General features: G+C 43.3%; 3 protein-coding genes across 10 annotated transcripts; 2 read left to right on the forward strand and 1 right to left on the reverse strand.

Annotated features, from left to right (window-relative positions):
• Positions 1-125: 125 nt before the first annotated feature.
• csde1 (cold shock domain containing E1, RNA-binding) lies at positions 126-14,573 on the reverse strand. Of its 8 annotated transcripts, none has more exons than XM_034538391.1 (20): positions 14,441-14,573; positions 11,172-11,891; positions 7,884-8,082; positions 7,636-7,802; positions 6,997-7,092; positions 6,727-6,824; positions 6,558-6,639; positions 6,031-6,159; positions 5,806-5,931; positions 5,462-5,677; positions 5,164-5,334; positions 4,907-5,077; positions 3,659-3,766; positions 3,374-3,552; positions 3,146-3,258; positions 2,915-3,034; positions 2,607-2,785; positions 2,345-2,508; positions 1,858-1,990; positions 126-1,749 (listed from the first exon to the last, which is right to left on the reverse strand). In XM_034538391.1, the coding sequence occupies exons 3-20, from the start codon at positions 8,080-8,082 to the stop codon at positions 1,702-1,704; spliced, it is 2,499 nt and encodes an 832-aa protein (XP_034394282.1). In that variant the 5' UTR covers positions 11,172-11,891; positions 14,441-14,573; the 3' UTR covers positions 126-1,701. The 8 variants fall into 8 exon arrangements, with proteins under 8 accessions (XP_034394282.1, XP_034394290.1, XP_034394289.1 ...); XM_034538398.1 differs by having other exon boundaries at positions 328-1,749; positions 5,194-5,334; positions 7,006-7,092; positions 7,693-7,802; XM_034538396.1 differs by having other exon boundaries at positions 328-1,749; positions 7,006-7,092; positions 7,693-7,802.
• A 708-nt stretch (positions 14,574-15,281) lies between these two features.
• On the forward strand, positions 15,282-18,138 carry sike1 (suppressor of IKBKE 1). The gene is made up of 5 exons (XM_034538400.1): positions 15,282-15,757; positions 16,170-16,275; positions 16,365-16,507; positions 16,644-16,757; positions 17,036-18,138. Exons 1-5 carry the CDS (start codon positions 15,599-15,601, stop codon positions 17,159-17,161), a joined length of 648 nt encoding a protein of 215 aa, XP_034394291.1. The 5' UTR covers positions 15,282-15,598; the 3' UTR covers positions 17,162-18,138.
• Positions 18,139-18,426: 288 nt separating this feature from the next.
• Positions 18,427-20,899, forward strand: micos10 (mitochondrial contact site and cristae organizing system subunit 10). The gene is made up of 4 exons (XM_034537167.1): positions 18,427-18,603; positions 20,027-20,074; positions 20,444-20,550; positions 20,661-20,899. Exons 1-4 carry the CDS (start codon positions 18,540-18,542, stop codon positions 20,667-20,669), a joined length of 228 nt encoding a protein of 75 aa, XP_034393058.1. The 5' UTR covers positions 18,427-18,539; the 3' UTR covers positions 20,670-20,899.
• Positions 20,900-21,688: the final 789 nt, after the last annotated feature.

Consider the following 21,688-nt stretch of genomic DNA (forward strand, 5'->3'; position numbering starts at 1 on the left):
AATGTATTGGTCTTCATAATAAAATAGTTTTCAGAGCTACTTAATGCTTGAAGTTGTATAAAAAAAAATTATATAAAAATACATAAAACCATCTCTCTGAAATAAGACAATCACAAAACGGCACAGGATTTTCATAAAACTTTAATTCAATTGTTTTCATTCAAGACCATTAACAAAAGTACATGAGAACCTCTGTTTGTGGTTCAACAGAAACCCTGTGATCTCCAAAATTGAATTCCCCCCCGCGACTGTAACTTAATGTGCAGAGGCACAAAGAGCTCACCCACCATGTCTCCAGCGCACGATAACTTGCATCCTGATTCTTAATGCTTTTTTTCTTAATGCTTTTTTTTTTTATGCTTTTTTTTTTTTTACTGAATTTCTAATACTTTACCTTTGTCATTCTTTAAGTTAAATTTGTTTTGTTATATATGAAGTTTCAATGAACTTTCATTAAGCAAAGAAATTAAATTAAAAAGAAATGTATAAAAAAAAAAAAAAGCAAAAGAAAGCAGCACACATTACATAGAATACAGTATAGTTCAACCCACAGGTTTGGGATGCATCAGTATTATTTCTACTAGAAAATAAAGCCACCCTAAGATTGTTCTGGATGTTTTGGCGGTTGGCTGGGAACAGAAGATCTAATTTTGTGTTTCTTTTTTTAAATTATTATTATATTTTGCTTGTGGTTTTTAGGCACCTTATTCTTACTCAATTCATTATTAGCAGATTGACTTTCAATGGAAAAAAGAAAAAAATATGTGCAATAAAACAAAAACAAAAATACAGTATAAAATAACTGCAGATATAAGATGCCACAAGGAATTCTGCACCTGGGAAAAAATTGCTTGAGTGGAGCATTTGTGAATACCAAAAAGGTGTCTAAAGGCTCCAGATTGGTTAAAGAATTAGATTGACTACGTTGACGTTCACATACATCACACACACACACACACACACACACACACACACACACCACACACCATGCTTTCACTTCAGCTCTTCAATAAAGCGTTTTAAAAACTGCTCAAAAAAACGAGCAGAGAAGAATCTTCAGTTTAAGCTCGCACATGAGAAATATGATCCTCCTTATGGAGGGAACTTTTGCTTTGCTTTATGAGTCTTGTAGGAAAGCATACAATAGTGGAAACTTGACAATGAAACAACGTTGTTTAAGTTTCCATGGGTAAAGGAGCAAAAATATGAGAGAAGAAAAAAATAAAATTAACGGAGCAGATGCTCAAATACGTTGAGACACCACCAGGCAAACTACTGGACAGATTACAGGTGCAGAATTCCAGAAAAAGAAATAAAGATTCAAACAGTCATCCATCTGATTTAGAGGGACGAGACCCTCAGAAACAAATACCTCCGGTACGCACTAATCACTTCTAGGAAACAACACGCACGCACGCACACACACACACACACGCCGAGACACCATGTAGTGTGGAACTCTGCATCAAGTACATCATACAGGGAACTGTGGAATGAGAAAAAGTTCCCTCGCAGGCATCAATGGGGACAAATGTTACACATGCCGATGACCGTGCGTGCGTGTGTGTGTGTGTGCGTCTTGTGTATGAGTTTGTGTGTGCGTGTTTGCAAGCATGTGTCAGATCAAATTTCCCTTGTCCCCTGCCGTCACACATTGGGACAGCATCCCGCCAACGCCAACAGGGCGGGGCTGTGTATTGCTCAGTCAATGACGCCGGGCTGGCGAGTCTTGCGCTCCACATTAAAGCCCTTTGTAGAAAGGGACAGAATTCAAAAAATTAGTTCAAGTGGCATCTAAATAGAATATATACATATATATACACACAAAATGTGGCGATAGCGCAGGCTTGGACGCACCTTTGAATTGTCGGGACCACGAGGCTGTCTGACGATCACCAGGCGAGGAGCGCTGGCGTCGTCGAGGGTGATGCTCTTCAACCGGTTCACCAGTCGATCCGGACGCGGAGTCGCCACCAGTTTAGGCCCCTCGCTGCAACACGAGTTAAGAAAGGTTTTTTTTAAGAGCGTGTGTGAGATATTGATATAGATATACACACACACATACCACATTTCAAAACTATTTAAAGTGCTTCATAAAAATTATAGGGCAAGACAAAATATGAGACGAAAAAAGGCGGAGACACATTATAATGCACGCCAAGAATAAAATAAAACACTGAATAAAATTAGACAAATAAAATAATGTATAAATACTAAAACCACAGCCTTCAAGACCAATTCATTATACAAGTTATTATTCGCTTGAAAATGTTATCAAATATTCTGAACGTTGCCAAAAGGCCAAACAATGGATTGAACCAAAGCCAGGTTCTGCAGCTCGTACCTGACTCTGCGTACGTTGCAGGCACTACATTTTCCTGTGCGTTGATTGAGGACGACGGAGAACTCCACCTCATCCCCGGTCTGGAGCTCGAGGCCGTCTTGCACCTCCTTTACATGAAAGAACAGCTTCTTGCTCTCACCAACTTCATATGTGATGAAGCCAAACTGGTAGGGGGACACACACACATACAGCACAAGTCATTTACCACAGCATAACCTGTGCTGTAGTCACGGTTACTTCCAACACGTGATGCGAAACCTACCTGGTCTTTGACACACTCCACCAACGCTTTGCGTTGAGGGACCACATTACAGGCCATCTTCTGTCCAGTTTGAGCCACCGTACAAACATGGAACTTCACAAGTTCCCCTTTCTGCAGGCAATCGGCCTTGTTTGACATACCCATGATGCCAAAGGGATAATTCTGGCCTTTAGTTGTACCTTAAAACAATCCAGAAGGAAAGAAGGGTGGTGAGAGAGGGGGGGAGAATGTGTTTGACACCTTATTCTAACCAAAGAAAACGCGGTGCTGTAAATGGTCGACAAGTCTCGTGATAACTTGGCACCAACCTTCCTCCGTGACTTCAATAAGCCCCTGGTATTCCGTCTGGGAGGGGTCCACACTGCGCAAAGGACGGATTACCTTCCCCATCATCACCGTTGCACCGACATCCTCGCTAATGCCATTCACTACAAGTGGAGAACAGTGGATTTAACATACATAATAAAAATAAATAAATAAATATATATATATATATATATATATACAAAAATTCACACACACTCAAATCAAACTCATACCTGCAGCCACTTTGGTAACCTTCTCAGCACTGACTTTGTTCCCCTTTCCTTTAGAGAGTGTGTACTCCACTGTGTCGCCCAGCTCCAAGTTTTCCAAGTCCCCACACATTTCACTGCGGGAAGAGAAAAATAAAAAAAAGTTTAGAAACCGAGACTCGGATTTGAATTGGCAGATGTTTGGCTGTTGTTACCGAGTGAAACGGCATCCAACTCTTCTGAAACCTCTACCTGTAGTGAAAGAAAATCTCCTGGTCGTGATTTGCCGTCTCAATGAAGCCAAAGTTGTCCTTGAGCGTGGCGACAAATCCAAGCAGTCTCTTGGCGTTGGAGGCGTTGCGGTTGAGGACCCGAACGGACACGGCGCTCTGCAGGCCGGTGCGCTTCACTTCGTTGATGGAGAACTCCACCTAGAGGACAAGCATGAATAGGTCACACACAGCCTCAAACTTTGGGCAATATTAGGAGCTTTACATTGTATTTTTACTCTTTGATGCAGCGTCACTCAGTACATACCTTGTCTCCGACCAGCGGGTACCCTCCTCCTTCTAGGTCCTTGTTGTGGTACGGCACCGTGAGCTTCACTCCGCAGTCTTCATACGCAATCACTCCTTCCTCGGCCTCCTACAGAGAGGGGCAACCAGTTTGCATAATGAGCGTCGCAAACGTTGCGCAAGGCTACTCCCGCTTCCGTGTCTCATGATGATTCAGTCGGATGATGCAAGGGGCATGTAGTGCATTAGGAGATGGTGTACGGACAGCCCACACAAGCTTGTGAGATACTGGAGCAGCCGAGGTGGTTAGCGTCGGCCAAGTCTACTGCGACAGCTCTGAGTTACAGCCACCTCTATATGCACTGCTGCATAATTACCTGTCAGTATTGCAGTTTCACCGGGAACCCTTCTGCAGTACGCACATCATTTATTCTCCCTCTTAGTCAGTCGAGGTAATTGCCTGAACCAATCGCGGCAAGCAATTTGCTGGCATTATCACCGAGAGTACAAATTAAGCTTGCTAGGCTGATTGATCGCAGAAAATTGAGCAGCCCATTTTATGCTTCTTAATCTGTTGAGATCATGCCGGATCCAATTATTATGATTGTTTTGAGTGCAAAAATGTCTTAATATCAAGTGCGTTAAAAAAAAGTCCAGAGTAAATAGAGAGAAGGAAAAAAAGAAAGCAGCGCCTTCTGTTCCTAAAAACGTACTAGAGATTGGGACCACCATTTGATCATTAATTGTGCAGCCATACAACACACTGAAACAACGTTTTAAGGGCATGTTCCTCAGGGTTAATTGGGGATCAAATACCATGCTGTCAACGAAAGAGCTAAAGGAGGCAATTGGCGGGCCAGCAAAGACCAACCTTTTCTACAACTTTAGCCTTGGGAAATAAGAGAAACAAGACACCCATTAAACAAGGCTCGTCCACATCACACTTACTGCATTGTCAACTGTTCCAAGTCAAGTCTAGGAATCAAGTAATTATTTCTTTGACTAATGTTAGTGATACAGACTATTTGTGTGAGTCTGACTACGTTTGCTTCGGTCACTTGAGCCTTTAATCTTGTGGCTTCATGCAGAACATCTCACTCCTACCTTGTCTTTTTTCTAAACCAACAAGGATCATGAAGGACCATTGAACGAGAAAGAAAAGAGGAAAATTAGAACTAAAAAAAAAACTTCTATTTTTTTTTTTTTTTAAATGCACTGGGTTTGTTTTCACGTACCATAATATTGTTCTAAACATTGTGCATCATGGTACCTTTTCCTTTTCCTTGGCCTTGGTGGGACTGGCGTTCTTGGTGTTGGTTGCCACAACTTCCTTCTCCACCACACCCATAAAACGCTGCTCAGACTGGGTATGGAAGGACACCGTGCCCTTGGGCAGCTTCTTGATGCGCACCGCGTGGTTCCTCTGAGCCGACAGCATGTCCTGGGGACAGCGGGACATTCCATTTAGCGTGCAATCCACAAATAACCAAAATAGTGCCCGATTAAGTAATGAGACAGAATACATACTTTTGTGAAAAGCTTATAAACAGGACCTACAGGCACAACAGTGAACTCCACTTCATCTGAGATGTGCAGTTGGCTTTCCTCCAGGACTTCACTGAAGTGGAAGAACATCCTGGCGTCCCGGTCGACGCACTTGATGAAGCCAAAGCCGTCTCGTATTGCCGCAATCACGCCCTGGAAGGAGATAGGTATTCGTTTCAGTTTTTTCATCATACGTCATTTTTCATCTCTACGATAATGCACTGCATTATATAAATGAGCACTGTAAGAAAAGCCACAGTTAGTCCTCTCTAATGCCCACCATTTCACGAGTCTCCTTGGTGAAGTCGAAGGTGTCTGGGAGGATGTCGATGTTGGTAGCCCTCTCTAGCTTGTCCCTGCGGTCGGTGGAGATGTTGAACTGGATGTGGTCTCCCTCCAGGAGGGTCACCTTGGACTTTGTGTCCTTCTCGCCGAACGGCAGCTCCTTGTCGTTGAAACCAATGCGGGAACTGATACGGCCTGGTAGGGGGTCGTTCTATGGAAGAACCATCAAGGAAAGAGTTTAGATTCTCGGTTGGTGGGTAACGGGTTCCACGCTCGCCTTTACAGCCAAATACTTTGCCGAACGCATAATCCAACTCGCCAGACTTGTGATCCACTTGCCTGGTTTTTGGTGGGGACCTTGGGAATAACCTTGACAACGGTGCCCTCGAACTGCTCAATGCTGATGTCCTCGAAGATCACCGTCCCCTGGGGAAGCAGCCTCACTTCGGTGGCCACCTCTTTTCCCTGCGGGCCAAAAGAACATGAACCGTAAACAGCTGTACAGACACACATTCAGCCAGGTCATCAGGGAGTATTTCCGGATGGTGGAGGTGCAACGCCTACATTTCTGTCCTTGATGGTGAACTCCACGTCATCTCCAGCTTGCAGCGCCTCAAGATCACCCTTGAACTCGCTGTAGTGGAAGAAGATCTCCTTCACCACGTCGGCCCGCTCAATGAACCCAAAGGCCTCCTGAAAGACAACACGGGGATTGAACATAACAGGTACATCGACCCGACGCGTAAAATGAGAGATCTGTACAGAGGGTTACTTCATGGGACTAAAGAATAGGATGAGCAAATGTTGAGGCCAAAGTTACTCGCATTCAGAAATAAATGTGATTTTATCCACATATTTAACTTTAGTCAATATATAATTATATTTATGTGTGGTGAAACTGTATGGAACCAGATATAATAATTGTGCATTTACATACAGATCTGCTTTAGAAAAGATTATGTTGGTTGTGTATTTTGAAAAAATATGCAACTACTGTTCTCAACCGTAGTGCATTAGTTTTGTATTTTTCACGAATCAGAGCTGTAGCCCTCGTATGTCTACAGGTCCATGTAATAATTAGCAGCCCTTACCTTAGTAGCACACACCACTCCCTGGCACCTCATTTGCTTTTTCTTCACAAGTTGAATATTGCGAGCGCTGACTGCACCGGTACTGAAATGAGAGAAACGGGTTCAATATAAATGTTGAGTGCAAGCTGGGAATGATTAAAGTCAATACTGACGCAGCGTGAAGACTTACTGCTTGTTGGTTTCCATGTAAAAGCTGACTTTGTCGCCTGTGTCCAGGTGGATATTTCCCTCCACGTCATCAGGGGTGTAGGTAAGGTAGAACACCTCCTGTGGAAAGTCACAGCGGTGTTAAAAACGTCCAGGACCTAACCTTCAACCCGAAAAATCCCTGATCAAATTTGATTCAATTGTTAGGATGCCTCTGACATAGTCTGCCCATTTTGTGTGTGATGCACTGTGTTTGTTTGGTGTAGCATTCCGGTTTTTGGACTTCACTTACTCCACTTACCCCGTTTCTTTCATAACAAACGCTGCCAGTGGGCACCTGGCCAGGTGCAGACTTTCCGTCCAAGTGCACCGGGATCGCCGAAACAACCTGCGGAGGAGGAGAAGACGACAGAAGGAGGCCGTTAGCGCAGTGCTCTGCCAGCCGGAGGTTGGATATTTATTGTAATTGCAAAGCCCAATTAAAAATAGCTCTGGACATGTAATGGATGAAATGGTTGAATTTCAAAGTAACAGGTAGACATTATGTGTGCGCATTTTTTTAAATCATCTTTAAAGACCTGTACATGTGAGACTTGTTTGAGAGACTGACCAACTGCACTATACTAGTTGCTGTGAGCATTACCATAAATAATGAATACAAACACACACACACTGGGCAGTTACATTGATCACTTGACCATATTGGTTCTATAGATATTCAGCACAACAAGCCGATCTGAAATCTAAATGTTTTCTAAATCTTGATGGGATAGCTTGTTCTTTAAATTTAGATGCAGGAAGTCGGGGGTGGGGGGGGCTAGGGGGTTTCTAATTTAACAATACCCCCTAGCCGAAAAAAAACACAATGGGCCGTATAAATGTTCAATTGACAGACAACGACAGAACCAAAAATAAAATGGTGTTCCTTAACTGGATGAATATAACCATGCAGCACAGTAAAGGGATAGGCGTGCAGGTCTGGCCCCACCTGGCCCGAGATGCGCTCCTCTGGCAGCACCTCTGGCTTTATCTTTAGCAGCTTCACTGCTATGGGCTTGCCAGTGCGCCTGTCAGAGGATACCTCAAACTCTACATCATCTGAGGACAAAAAAAAAGACTTTAGCATTTCTTTTTTTAACGTTGGCCATTCATTGTTGTCACATGACCATGGCCTCTCACCTCCTATTTTAAGCTCTTGCAGGTTGCCATTGTACTGGGAGCAGTGGAAGAAGAGACGCGCCTGACGTTCAGAGCACTGAATGAACCCGTACGACGTCAGGAGCTTCTCCACCACACCAGTCTCTCGGATGCCGGGCCCCGTGCCGTTAGCATACGCAGTGTGCCCATTGTTATGGAGCATGCCTGGGTCAAAACTCATCTGGTTGGGGGTAAAGAGAAGAAACAAGTGTTAGAATACATCCAGTAGTGGATCAAAATGGAGACAAAAATAAATAAAATTCAAAAAGTAAATAACAGTTAATGTGGTGTTTGATGCGCACCTTAAAAAAAAAGAAAAAGAGAACACTTCAGACATGCAGGTACAGCAAACTTCAAAAGGAAGTGGGGAGGAGGGGGGAAAGCAATAGGAAAGCTACATCGGAGCCTTCTGGGTCTCTCTGGCCATCGAAGAAGGGATCGTAATGCCAACATTTAATTTCTGAAGTTCTCACTGTAAAAATAAATATATTTTTATTTTTTTATTTTTAAAAAAGGCAAAAACTGCGTGGCGCTTCCTGGTTCTATTCCAAGTGTCATGCACTTCAAATTCACTGAATGAGTCATGTAATTTTTTAGGTCCAAATCAACAACATACACAAAAAAACATTTCATGCATTCTGGTTAGACAAACAAGATGTTCAAAAACTTAATTTCTCCTCGTCTACCAACCAACCAGTGATCAAACCAGAGCATCAATACAAACCTGCCAAAATACCCGGGTTAAACTCTCTTCACTACAAAACCATGCGGTTAGCGAAGGTTTTACGACACAACGGCAGCTCGCGGAGCTGTTAGGTCAAGCGCGGGCACCACCGGACATGCCCTCTTACTGATCTCTGATATAAGGGGGTCCGCCTGTGTTTTTTACTTCCCGGGTGGGGGTGGCAAGAGACGGAGGAGGAGCGGGGGATGGGCACGGGATCAGTGGAGGTAGATGGGGTGCAGTCGGTGTTGCGGGCCACCGGGGGTTCAGAGGAGCCCCTCTCCATTTCTGACAGTGAGGATAGGACTCTGATTTGCTGTTGGGGAGGAGGCGACAGCTTTGACAAGGAGCATATTCACCCGCTTTTCCAGATATCACAAGTCGGTTAGTTATTACGCCCAAAAAAAAAAAAAAAAAAAAAAAAAAAAAAAAAAGGGCAGCATCCAGCATCATGTTTTAAAATACTTCGCTGATCTGACGTAATTTCCTACATCAGCCAGTACCCATGCACAAATTATTGGAGCCTCAACGTGTATTCATTTCGCAATATACTACTTCTCAGATGACGTTTTATTATATTCAAGCCTATCACAACCCTCCCTCTAATCCATCAAAATACCAGGCCGTAAGAAAACCGCAAGGCCTTAACGCAACAATGCGTCTGCAACCGTGACCATCTCACATTATGGCATCCATCGTATAGCACCAACCAGTAGCTGTAATCGCAAGCGTATCCAGACAAGGGGACTCTACGGCGAAGGCAGACTAAACTAAAAAAATCTAAGATTAACCAACCTCTTTGAACAACCAGTTACGGTAAAGTGGTTCGAGTGGAGTGCAGCAAATGTAACTTACGGTCAAGTGAAGTAAAACTACTGAAAGATGGAGGACCGGAAAATGCAAATGAGGTCAAACAGAGGTGCATCTATAGTGGATATAGTTGGTGATGGGTTATGAGAGGGGGGGGGTCCCAGAGTAGCCTCTTCTGATTGGCCCTGTACGGCACTGCTCTCAACAGAAGACATAACATAATATGGAGGTATTCCATGCTTCAAAGCCCTTAAACACAGGACATTAAGACAAGTACATAGTATGCATGCTAGAGCATTTGGTTTGGATGCCCGTGCAGCAATTACTCCTAAACGGCTTACATTTTGAAAAGGGACCAAATTTCTACTGTCTAAACCAGCAGATCACCCCTCACCCTACAACTTTACAGCGGACAAGAGGCTAGTCTCTGGAGCCCGGAAAGGATGAAGGAAGTTAGGCCATTCACAACAGAGAGATGCAGGGCAAAATGGGTGGATGGGTGCTCGATGGGGGTGGGGCATGTAGAAAAGGAGGTGGGAAGGTGGAACTTACGGATCGGCCATATGGCGACAAGCTGAGTCCGACGGGGGAGGAGCTGCTCAGGTCAGCGCTAACGAACGCGGTGGGTGGCGACGCAGGCAAGGTAAACTCAACAAAGCCTTTCCAGGGGCTGCCCATATTTTCCCATAAACTCGGACCGAACTTGCTCGAGCACTTGCTGAACTTGATTTCTTGTTTGAATGTTTGTTTTTTTTGCTCGACTGTTAAGCTTTATTTGTTAATTTTTTTTCTTTTTTTCTTTAATGTAACCACCCAATGATACACCGCTGGATGTCTGCAAGGGTGAAGAGAGGAACAAACATAACGGGTAAGGCAGATAGGTCAGCCGGTGGGCCATGTGTGAAACCAAAAATAAGAATATAGCTTTCTATCCCCAGGGAAGAGAGTTGAAAAAAAAAAACGGGGTTAGGATAGGACTTTAAAACTACAGAATAGGCGTAAAAAGATTGATTAAAAAAGGTGCGGGCTTGGGTGCGGGGAGGCAAGCAAATAATTGTCACACTAAATCAAATAACCAGTTCAACTGTTGGGAGGTGGCGGCCGTTCAGTTCAGCGGCTAGTTTTACCAACAGCCGTCTCTAGCAAATAGCATTGTAGAGGTCACCGACTAATCAAATGCTCAACTCCATATTACAAATCACTCTGCAGCTTTCGTCGATAATTCCATCTCTGTGCTCGACAGTGTGCTAATCGGTGTGTCCATTTGGAAATTGAGAACCACAAATTGTAATCGTTGGCCACAAATCCGGATCCAGTTTGAATAAGAAGCAATTGTAAGAATAGCAGGACGCACACTCACGCGATTGAACGTCCAACTTTGACAAAGGTGGACAAACGCACGGTGGTGTTCGGGTTGAGTGACAAAAAAAGAAAACAAGCTCTGCATTGCTGCCTAAAATGAGCACAGCTGGCCGAACTAAAATTAGAATTGAGTGTTTCGCAATCTGTATAGTAAGGTAATGTGCACAAAGTGGGGATTTTCTAATTCCACCAAACTTGTGCTTTCAAATTTTTTTCTTACAGGGAAATATTTTCAGCGGACTGTGTGTGTGTGTGTGAGAGAGGGGAGGATCATTCAAAACATGACAATATAAATCATAAGTTGACTAAACAATTGAAAAAATACAGTACATGATAGGTCTCATGTTATGAAGAGAACACCGACTGAGACCCACCTTTCTTCGTTGTCTTGAATCTTGTAATTCTCAGGATCTCGTTGACTAGGCAGTTCCTGCAGATCTCTTCATGCACACAGTTGAACACACATACACACGCACGCACACACTTGTTACAGGTTTCTGGCACAAGTTCTAGATGGTTGCATAAAGCGAAAAAAAGAGGGGGGAATCTAGTGCCAAAAAAAACAAAAAACAAAAAGGCAAACGCAGGTGCAATAACACCGCCGAGGGGAAAAAAAAGACAATGAAAAAAGTGAGAGTAGAGAAAAGGGGAAAAATGGTGGAGGAAACTATGGGGGGAAATAAAACTAGCAGATAGCAGCCCACTCCACACCCCGGTGGTGAGTCGTGATGTGGTGAGGATGAGGAGGGCTAGGAGCAGCGTTGGGACGTGTGCTTTGTCAAAGCTGTTGAGTAGGCACAAACTTCTGGTTTCAGATCAGTTAAGTCTTCTCAGAATATGCTTGGGCGCAGGATTGCTTCTCTTCTAGGTTTCAATTGGGCGGACGTGCGTCTTCTTTGGTCGTTTCAGGATTTGGTTGCTTCGTGTTTTTTTTTCTTCTTTTAAACCCTGGAAGTGATCCGTTGTTTTTCTACGCGTCTTCAGTGTTGCAACTTTTGCTTGTTTCGGGAAGGTTTGTCTTCGGTTTCCTTGTGGTGATCTGAACTTGAAGCAGTTGCGGATGGTACAAAAATTCAGTTCCGTTTCACTTCATACTGTTCGGGGAGAAAAGCACACTTGGTTAGCCGAGCAGAATATCCCTTGTCACTTTGTTGATTAACAACAACTTTACAGATTAAACTTTTAGGGCTAATGCAAAAGACTAATGAAAAAACAAGAACAATAAGGACAAGTAGCTTGAAGATATTTTGAGAATACTAGATTCTTTGCCCTCAGACTAGAAAAAAAAAGAAAACATTTTCCCCAGATGCATTTGGACCAAATCCCACAACACTGGCCAGCTGACTGGCAAGCAGGAGCTGTGGATCAACAAGTCAGTGTGTGCATACCTTCAGTTCAGGCCATGATATTTATGGCAACATTTCTGACCAGGGCCCGCCTTTTCTTTCTTTGTTTGTTTTAAACTCATCACCATTTTGAACACTTATTACATTCAGCTGAGGCCGACCAACCAAACAAGAGGAATTACATTTGTGCATGTGTGAATTTTGTTAGAAACTCAGTAAGTTAGACCAGTGCTGCTGTTGTTGACCTAAATGAACAGCTTTGAAAACAAGCTGGGCGAGCCAACTGGGGACACATGATATATATTCTGCTGTGACTGTGTTGCAATGGCTCCCATCTCCCACACACTGCCCATAAGTAAAAACACAAATGGTCTCCTAACATGAGAGAAAGGGGGCCAATTGTGTTCATCTGCATACGTGTAAATAAAAAGATGCATCCTTGATATTCATATCCAAATGTCAAATCCAGATTAACAAGCAAAGCATGGTTTGTGTTTACATTTGCAAAGCTCAGATGAAAAAAATACCAGAAACTGTTACTAAAGCTTTACAATGCAGTGATAGTACAAATAAAGAAGTCAGTTATCACATGACCGGTTGGTTAAGTGGGTTAAAGGTTATGAGCAAGGAACATGAAGACTTCCATGAAAACAACCTTGGTGGAGATGGGTTTTCTGTTTGCTTCTTTTTTTCCCTCCAGCTTTTGGTGACGCAGTAACAGAAAACACACCACAAAAAAAGAGAACATTCCCGTACCGATTTGCCGTCAGCACTTTCTAATACGGATACAGACAATTTCGGCGATCATGAAACAACAAAGACTATCGGTGCCGTACAGACGACCCTAGTCGCGACAGAAGGGGGCTACTAGACCCATGACCAAGTCTCTGGTCGCAGTCCCGGCCTGGGCCCGCACAACTGCCTTGACAGCACCGACCATGTGACTTCCGAGCGATCCGCCATACTCAGCTGGAAGCGCTAACATGGCCGAGTCCAACACGTTGCAGCACGAAAACGTCACGTCTAAGATATCCAGTTTACGTTCATGTCCAACACGTCAAATGCTACACAAAATACAAACATGTGTGCCGGAACAATCGAAGATGGGTTGCGTTTCGTTACTGTTCCGCTTGGTAGTCAAACTAACGCACACGGTGACTGAAGCATCTTAATGACCTTGTGTAGACACAACCAGCCAGATTAGCATCTCGTGCTAACGTGGTAAACAGCCATTATACCCCCCCGGGCGCTACCGACTTTAAATGGAGATTAATTCACTGCGACATGGTCATTGCGCCGCAAGTTAGCACAGCTGGCACACCTTTGGTCATTTGGTTTGTTATCACGAGTACGTGGCATAGCTCGGAGGTCTGAGCAGAGTTCTCTGAAAGTAGGCACACAATTGTGTCATTCTTGTGCACCGATACTAGCGTACCAGTCTCCACCAACATAAACTACGTTGTTAAATATGTCGTGGTTTATTCTAAAATGCATACACTTGGTGGCGACATTATTTGAGGCATCCACAAATAATGGGGTGTCGCGAAAAATTCGGAACCCGTCTTTTAAACGAGTAATTTGAGCATGTAACATTAAATGAAAACATGTTCTGTAGCACGGCTCTCCCCCCGCCTCACCGACAGCGGGTATTCTGATGGACATTTGATTTAACCGACACATGATAGTTGGGAATGTGGACATGTGACGCCGAAATAAAGCCTGGACCGTAAGTAATAGCGTTAGTTATTACAAGGACCATGGAAACGTATACCTATAATGAGGGTCTCAATACATGGTCAGTGGTGTTAATTAACAGACAGGCGAGATAACGTTATCAGAGCTTACGGCACGAGGACGGAACAACAAAGAAACTGAGGCCAAGTGCCGCACTCGGCTCTGCTCGAGCACCGCATCCGTCACTAATGTTTAACGTGTCCATCTCACAAAAGCGGCGCCTCATTTGAGACGTTACGCGTTTCAGAGACACAGAAACAGAGAGCCGTCTGTGTGTCTCCTTAACAACGTCGCGAGGCCGCTCGCGATGCTAAGTGGCTAACAGCGGCTACGGTTAGCTAGCGTGCCTGCTGGACTGCTTGGTCCGTGCGTGTGTGTGTGTGTGTGTGAGATTTATGGCGAGGAAAAACACGGCTGCCCCCACCCAGGCCCGAGCTCTACGTATGTCTAAACGCGGTTCACTTCGAAAGACCCGCTGGGTACAAAACACAAACGTCCTACTGACACAACTCGAACTAATGTTAGAAATGTCCCACAAAACAGGAAAAATAATAAAAACTCACCCCAACAGCTTTCAGCACTGTCACCAGCGCCGCTAGAAGCAGCACGGCACATTACGTAGTGATTAGGGAGGCAGTTACCGCGATATTTGACAACGGTAGGACGTCCAAAGAGCCTGAGAGTGGGAGAGAGGCCACTGCAGCGGAGCTGCCGATGACCAACCCCCATTGTGTTTTAATAGGACCAGGACGGGGCATTTTCTCTCACTGGCTATCTGGGTCATCCATGATCTGGGCAATAACGAATATATATATACGAGCCGTATCGCTGGAAGTAGCGTTTCTGAGGCCACACTTTGCAGGGAATTGTCAGGGAAGTGTTACAGCATATATTATTGGCCACTTTTTGTCACTCAAGTATTATTTGAGGCCGCGGTACGTCTCACTTCAAGTATTAACGCCTTTGATTATGCATTTAGAGCTTTTATTTTATACTGAAAATACGTTAAACTCGTATACAGTCTGATTAGATCATTGGTGGAACAAACGTGTCTATCAATTTATTATTAAATGAGTCAAAATCTTGTCAAAAAACGACATTCATTCTTTCACCGTACGCTTTGAGAAAGGAGGATGAACATCAATTGGTTTGGAATCACTTTTTGTCGCCTCATAATATGATGTGTAACAAAAATCAGAAACCTATTTTGTTACATCTAGTAAATCAATCTCACGCTTACTTCATACCAGTTGGTGGCGGTAATGCATCAATTAGTTGTTTGCCAACCGCTAATACACCTGAATAAAGATAAAGCAGAAGAATCTCACGCTGGCTGCTAATAAACGCCACTCTAATCTCGCCGCTAGGTGGCGGTATATACCTACAAGTCGGTGCGCGATTAGCCATAGTGACAAAGAGCGAAGAAGAAACGGAAGTGACGTGCACATTCACTCTCACACGGAAAAGGTACACTTGGCAACAAAACAGAGGGGACAAATTGAGCATTTGAGTACTGTATTTATTCTGTGTACCTACAACTATTTCCGAAGACCCGCAATATATAGACACGTCGTTGTAAACGCGTTGCAGCTGCTCCGACTAACGGAGGGCTACGTGCCATCGTTAGCTAACGCTACTTGGTATTCGAGTCCAGCTAGCTGGTGGTAGTGCAGAGAAGCTTTTTAACAGTAGCGCGCGCACAGGAGCTGACAGTTTCCAGTATGGCCTGCACTTTGGAAAAAGTGCTGGTCGATGCCCGGACCCTCCTCGAGAGGCTGAAAGAGCACGACACGGCCGCCGAGGGACTGATAGAGCAGTCCGGGGCCCTCAGCCAGAGAGTGCAGGGCATGAGAGAGGTGGGGAATGCCCTTCCAGACAAGGTAAGGGCGAGTCCCATCAACGTTGCCTCAGCACAGGTTACAGGGAGATTTTGCACGAGTGGTGTTTTCGTTGAGCTCAAACCGGCCAATCAATTTAGAATAAATCAAGTACAGTGGAATTTCACGGATGTTACTTCAGACGTTCTCACACATACTCTCACATCAAAAACAGGAGTGGAACCTGTGAGACAATACTCAGAGCAGAGAGATCAACTGTTCTTGTTGCATCACTTCTGTGCCCAGTTTACCTAAACGCCCTTCAGATAATTCAAAAATGATTTACGAAACTTTCCCTCTTTTGAAGTATGCCATCTTACAGTTTGTGATGTGTTTTATAAGTTCATATATTCCCCTGATTTAATATTAAAACAGAGCCACGCATCTTTCTATTCCTCATCATTTCTCTCCTCAGCACACTGAAGACACTTCAGAGATTCAGGAGCTGACAAAATACAAGCCCCACGTCCTCCTGTCACAGGAAAACACTCAAATCAAGGATCTACAGCAGGAGAATAAGGGTACAACCCCTCCCCCCCAACTATATTCTGTTAATTGTACAGCTGCTGTTTTACGTCTTTGCTAAGCATCTTCATGACTCTCTTGGCAGAACTATGGTTATCGCTGGAAGAACACCAGTACGCGCTGGAGTTGATCATGGGACGATACCGCAAGCAAATGCTCCAGCTGATGATGGCAAAGAAAGAGCTGGACACCAAACCTGTGCTCAGCCTTCACGAGAACCACGCTAAAGTACGCACGCTGTGTTGACGTGTAACAATTCTTGGTTGTTTCGTGGGGTTTCGGATTTACTTTAAGGTTCCTTTTGGTCTTGCAAAAATGCATTGAGTTTGAGAGAACCTCTTTCTTTTCTCTGACTGATCTCCAGGAGGTGCAGGGCCAGGTGGAGCGGATATGTGAGATGGGCCAGGTGATGAGACGAGCAGTGCAGGTGGACGACCAGCACTACTGCTCTGTTGCACAGAGGCTCGCTCAACTGGAGGTAAGCACAGCTCTCCCGTATAATGATATATATATATATATATATATATATATATATATAAGTGTATATATATATATATATATATATATATATATATATATATATATATATATATATATATATATATATATACACACACACACAAAATACATGATTGCACTATTTTGGACAAACCTTTTTTATTTTTATTTAAAAAAAAAAAAAAAATTTAACTCTTAAAAGCTACTTCTTTTTTTGCCTTAAAAAAAATGTATTTGGTTTTACTCTCTGGTTTTCAGATTGAGAACAAGGAGCTTCGAGACCTCCTGGTCATCAGCAAAAGCTCTGTGAAGACAGCGAGAGAAGAAACTAGCCAGCCGGCACCAGCACAAGAAGCGCCCCCAGAGCGGGGATCCTACGAGTGATATGAACGGCTTCAGTGGGAACTGTGGTCGGGGCAACAAGTTGTTCAGGACCAGCAGACGAGATTTAACGATCTCTTGATGATCTACCGCATTCACCACGTTATTATTCTTTCTTTTTTTATATATATATTTTTTACATAAGATGATATACAGTTGATTCAAAGCTTTTTTGTAGCGAAGGCCACTTAAACACACCAGCTGTCAGATGCCTTTATCTGCAGCTGTATCTGGATGATAGTTATTGTATTCATTTGTACAGTATGTGTATTTTCACCGCAGGTGTGTTTATTCCACATAAATTGTAACTTTCAAAGAGGTGAGGTGTCTCGGCTTTCACCGCCAAGAATTCAGGGGTAGCTAAGACAAACACGCGTACTGGAGTAAAGGAAGTAAAAAGCAAAAGGGGATTCATTTTGTATCGTGGCCAAAGACACGTTTTCTCTTCAAGGACACACTTTCTACCTCTTTGGTGCCCCTTTTGCTGTTAACACACACTCACAATACGTAAGATACTCGTAACAACCCCGACAACGAATTCACTTGAAGTTCATGGAGAAGCCAACTAGTAGTCTGCACCGTTTGAAGGGACCGTGCCCGATAATCGCTTTGTCAACAAGATGACTTTTGGCTGTTTCACACAGTTTGCCTGCTGAGGAGTGACGGTGGATCATTTGTACGTGATTGTCTTGTCATTCAATGAATTTGATACGTTTGTCCATCTGTTTGTAGCATTTGCATATAAGGTGTCCCAGACAACGGCATGTCTTTATTTAATGGTAACACTTTCAAAACATGCCAAGTTTTTGTGTAACGGATTTTAAAATGTGTGTGCACTGTAAGTGTCAGAAAAGGTTATATTATCATCTCAGGAAATCAGTGTTAATAGGGTAAACATGCTGTAATGACCTCATGACTATGTACTAATTTGTGTCAAACGAAATTTCATTCAGAAACTTTAAAATAATTTGCAATAAGAATGTATGTGACGTTTCTTTTCCTGCCGTAACATGCATACGTATAGACAGTAAATACTGGGGCTCAATAGCTGTATTTTTCCGCAAGATGGCGAGTTTAAGCCGCTTGGATCTTAATGCATCGCGAGGCTTGCAAGAGTGTCGTGATGCTGCGTTCACGTAAAGCGGTATAAATTAATTGTAACCTCTTTAGGATGCGTTTACCCCACATATATGTAATCAACAACATCCGGCAGATGAAGTCGCACTGTCTTTACCTCTGGTAGTCTAAACCCACTGCACTTTGTCACGTTCCCCTGAGTTTAAAATCTTAAGAATCCTACATTTCCGACAGTACTCGAAGGCAGCACCCACCCAGAGCTGCGTTTGACATTTCCAGTTTGTCAGAGAAGCTAACGTTCAGCATGTCAGAAAAGGAGCTGGGGAAAAAGTGGGACCGGTGCTTGGCAGACGGGGCCATTAAAGTCGGTAAATATATCGGTAGTGTGCCGGGTGTAACGACATTGTTACAGGTGTCCCAGAATACGAACAAAATACACAGGAGCTCTTTTACTGTAGTCCACAGATGTTCTTTAAGGTTACTGGGCCAGAAGCTAACTAGCTAGCTAGCAATACAGGGCTCGTAAAGGACAACCGAATGACCAGCCAGATATTTCTGACTTAATATTTTTGATTAATACAATGACTGTTAATTCTGTAGTTGCCTTCACGCTACTCATAACCTAAATAATTGCGTTTCTCTTAGACCTCCCTTTTCGAAATAAAGTGCCCTTGAGAAAATTATAATGTTATGCTTTCTTGCTTATCGATAAATGAAGTAAGACGGTTAACGAGACAACAGTGCGCACTCTTGAATTCGGCATACTTATTTTAATACCATGTCAACTTTCCATTGCCCCGGCTCACAACTCTACAGTTTTCCACAACGAACGTAGCTAACGTTGTATATTAAAACATTGCGACAGGAAGCAGAGCGTAAAGTTGAGTTTATGAAATATAGCTTGATAAATGATTGACATTATAGACCAGTGGGTCGTATAATAATGCTAACACGTCTTCAGGCAGATGTTTATGTGGAGTTTGGTGCGTGTGTGTGTCTGTGTGTGTGTGTGCGTCTGTGTGTGTGAGAAGACTACGTTTTAAAAAATAAAACGGCCTCTGAAACCCGCCTTACTGACTAGTTTCAGAGGGTTATATCATCTAGAGTTTGGTGTTTATTTTGTATCGCCCAGAATTACAAAGTTGCCTCAGAGGGCTTTACGATCTGTACACCGGGACCTCACATAGGATCAGAAAAAACTCCCCCAAAAAACTGAAAGAAAACTTTCACGGGGAAAAGAATTGAAGATGCCTTCGGGAGAGCAACAGAGGAGGATCTCTCTCCCCGGATGGACAGAAGCAATAGATGTCATGTGTACAGAATGAACAACGTAACAGAGTTACAGCACATACAATGAATATGACAGAAATTATTCATATAATGAGTAGTAGGCATGGACCACAATCCAGATAACCACGATCCATGTAAACAGAAGGAGATAGAGACAAGGGGCATCAGCAGGGCCATGGCAGGAGGCAGGGCCCAGGAGGCAGGGCCAAGGAGGCAGGAGGCAGGGCCCAGGAGGCAGGACCGGCTCCAGACAGCCACGATCCATGGAAAGCTGAGAGGCGAGAAAGCACATACTGTGTATCAGAAAGTAGTTTAGCATGTGGCAACAGTGCTCGTGTTATAGCATCATGAACAAAAAAAAAAGATATATATATATACAATGCAAAACGGTATAAGACAGCATAATCACCCAGCATACATTTTACAGGTAATTAAAGTTGCATTGTCATCCATGTCATGACGTAAAGGTTTTTCAGTTTTCAATTTCCCTTCGGTTTTTAGGCACCGGGCTGGGGTTGGGAATCGTGTTGTCTGTTCTGTTCTTCAAACGTAAGTAGTTTCAATGGATCGTTGCAGTAGCCCATCTCGGGCCTTTTAATTTAGCTCAGAGGATCTCTGATATTGTTAAAGCAACAGCCTCATCTAACTGAGCACATTACTCAATGGGAGTTCATCTTTGAGAGTATGTGGTGCTTTTATTGTTCGACGAGCATCAACAACATCCACCCTCAGAACCATCACACACTAAAAGGAAGCATGTGAATATTAAAGTTAAGTACAAGTTAAAGTTAAGTGTCACAACAGGAGTGTGAAAATAATTTCACACGTCATCTCTGCTATGTTTTAATAAAGCTGTGACGTGCTTGAGAAGATATTTAATAATATATTTTAAAAGTACCTGTTTGTACCTATTTGTAGGGCACACTTGGCCGATTTCCTTCTGCTCGGCAGCGGGACTTGGCATGGCGTACGGCAACTGTCAGAGCGACCTGAGGTCCTCGTATCTGCTGCACAGAAACGAAAAGGTTTGTGGGTGCAATAAAATAAAAACACTCTTGCTTCCTACACACGCAAATCCCTAGTAACAGAATAAAAAACCTTCTTGTCTTTGTTTTTTTGTGTTTTTCTTCCACAGGAGCAGTAGCTGCAAGCCATCGAGGGACTGTCGTATTTTTTATTATTATTTTTATTTTTGTTTAGACCTTTTTGTTTTGCCCGTAGGAGAGTCGCCATTTGCACTGTTCTACAGCGAAGAGATCCCTGTTGAACCATCCATCCCAGTATGACTCTGTAAGATTGTATGTGCCCGATCGGGAGAGTCTGTATATTTAATAAAATAATCAACAATAAAAATAAACAACATCGACAACAAAATGAAGTCCCTAAACATGCTTTGTAATGGATGAAAACCACTTCAAATCATACTGAGCGCAGAAAAGAAAAAGGAGAAAAAAGTCACATAAAGCATGATAACAGAAAGATGTTACTCTTGTGATAACGCAGCTTTGAAAAGGCGGGTCTTCAGTTTATTTCTGAATTTGAGTGGAATAGATTTTCTAAAATGGTGTCAGAGCAGAGCAAACTCCGTCCCAGAAGGTGGTGGGCTCGGTGTGGCTGAGCCGGGGTCAGAGGGTTGGCAGCAGCTGATCTGAAGTGGCGGATGACAGAGTGATGGAGGAGATTAGTCAGTCCTGAGGGGGCACCAAAAAACGCGCGCTTTGCACATCACGCTTAGTATTTGACAAGGCTGTTGAAATGCGTGAGTGTGCATGAATTATTTTATTGTTTTATGTTTCTTTTGTATTCAAGCGCTCCTGTTGGGAAGTGAATCATCATCTGGATTGAGTATAATAATGCAGGAACAAGGTGAAGTGACTTGTTAGAGCAGGGAATTTGAATTTTGTCTGGCCGATGTATGAGTCACAGAAAAATACTTCATGACCTTTAATCCAAATCTACTGTACTTGGTGGACTTGCTCCTCGTGTGTCTGTGGGTTTTAATGGACATCATTTGTGTTTTAATGTTTTAATGTTTCACTGAACAATGAGTCACAGTGGAAGCAGTTAGACATTTTGACATAATAAAAAAATGAGGACATTTCATAAATTAAGTGCAACTAAAAAATGTGAAAGAATTGATTGCACGAGCAGACGAAGCACCAA

This window comes from Cyclopterus lumpus, chromosome 7 (genome assembly GCF_009769545.1).
Source record: "Cyclopterus lumpus isolate fCycLum1 chromosome 7, fCycLum1.pri, whole genome shotgun sequence".
Classification (NCBI taxonomy): domain Eukaryota; kingdom Metazoa; phylum Chordata; class Actinopteri; order Perciformes; family Cyclopteridae; genus Cyclopterus; species Cyclopterus lumpus.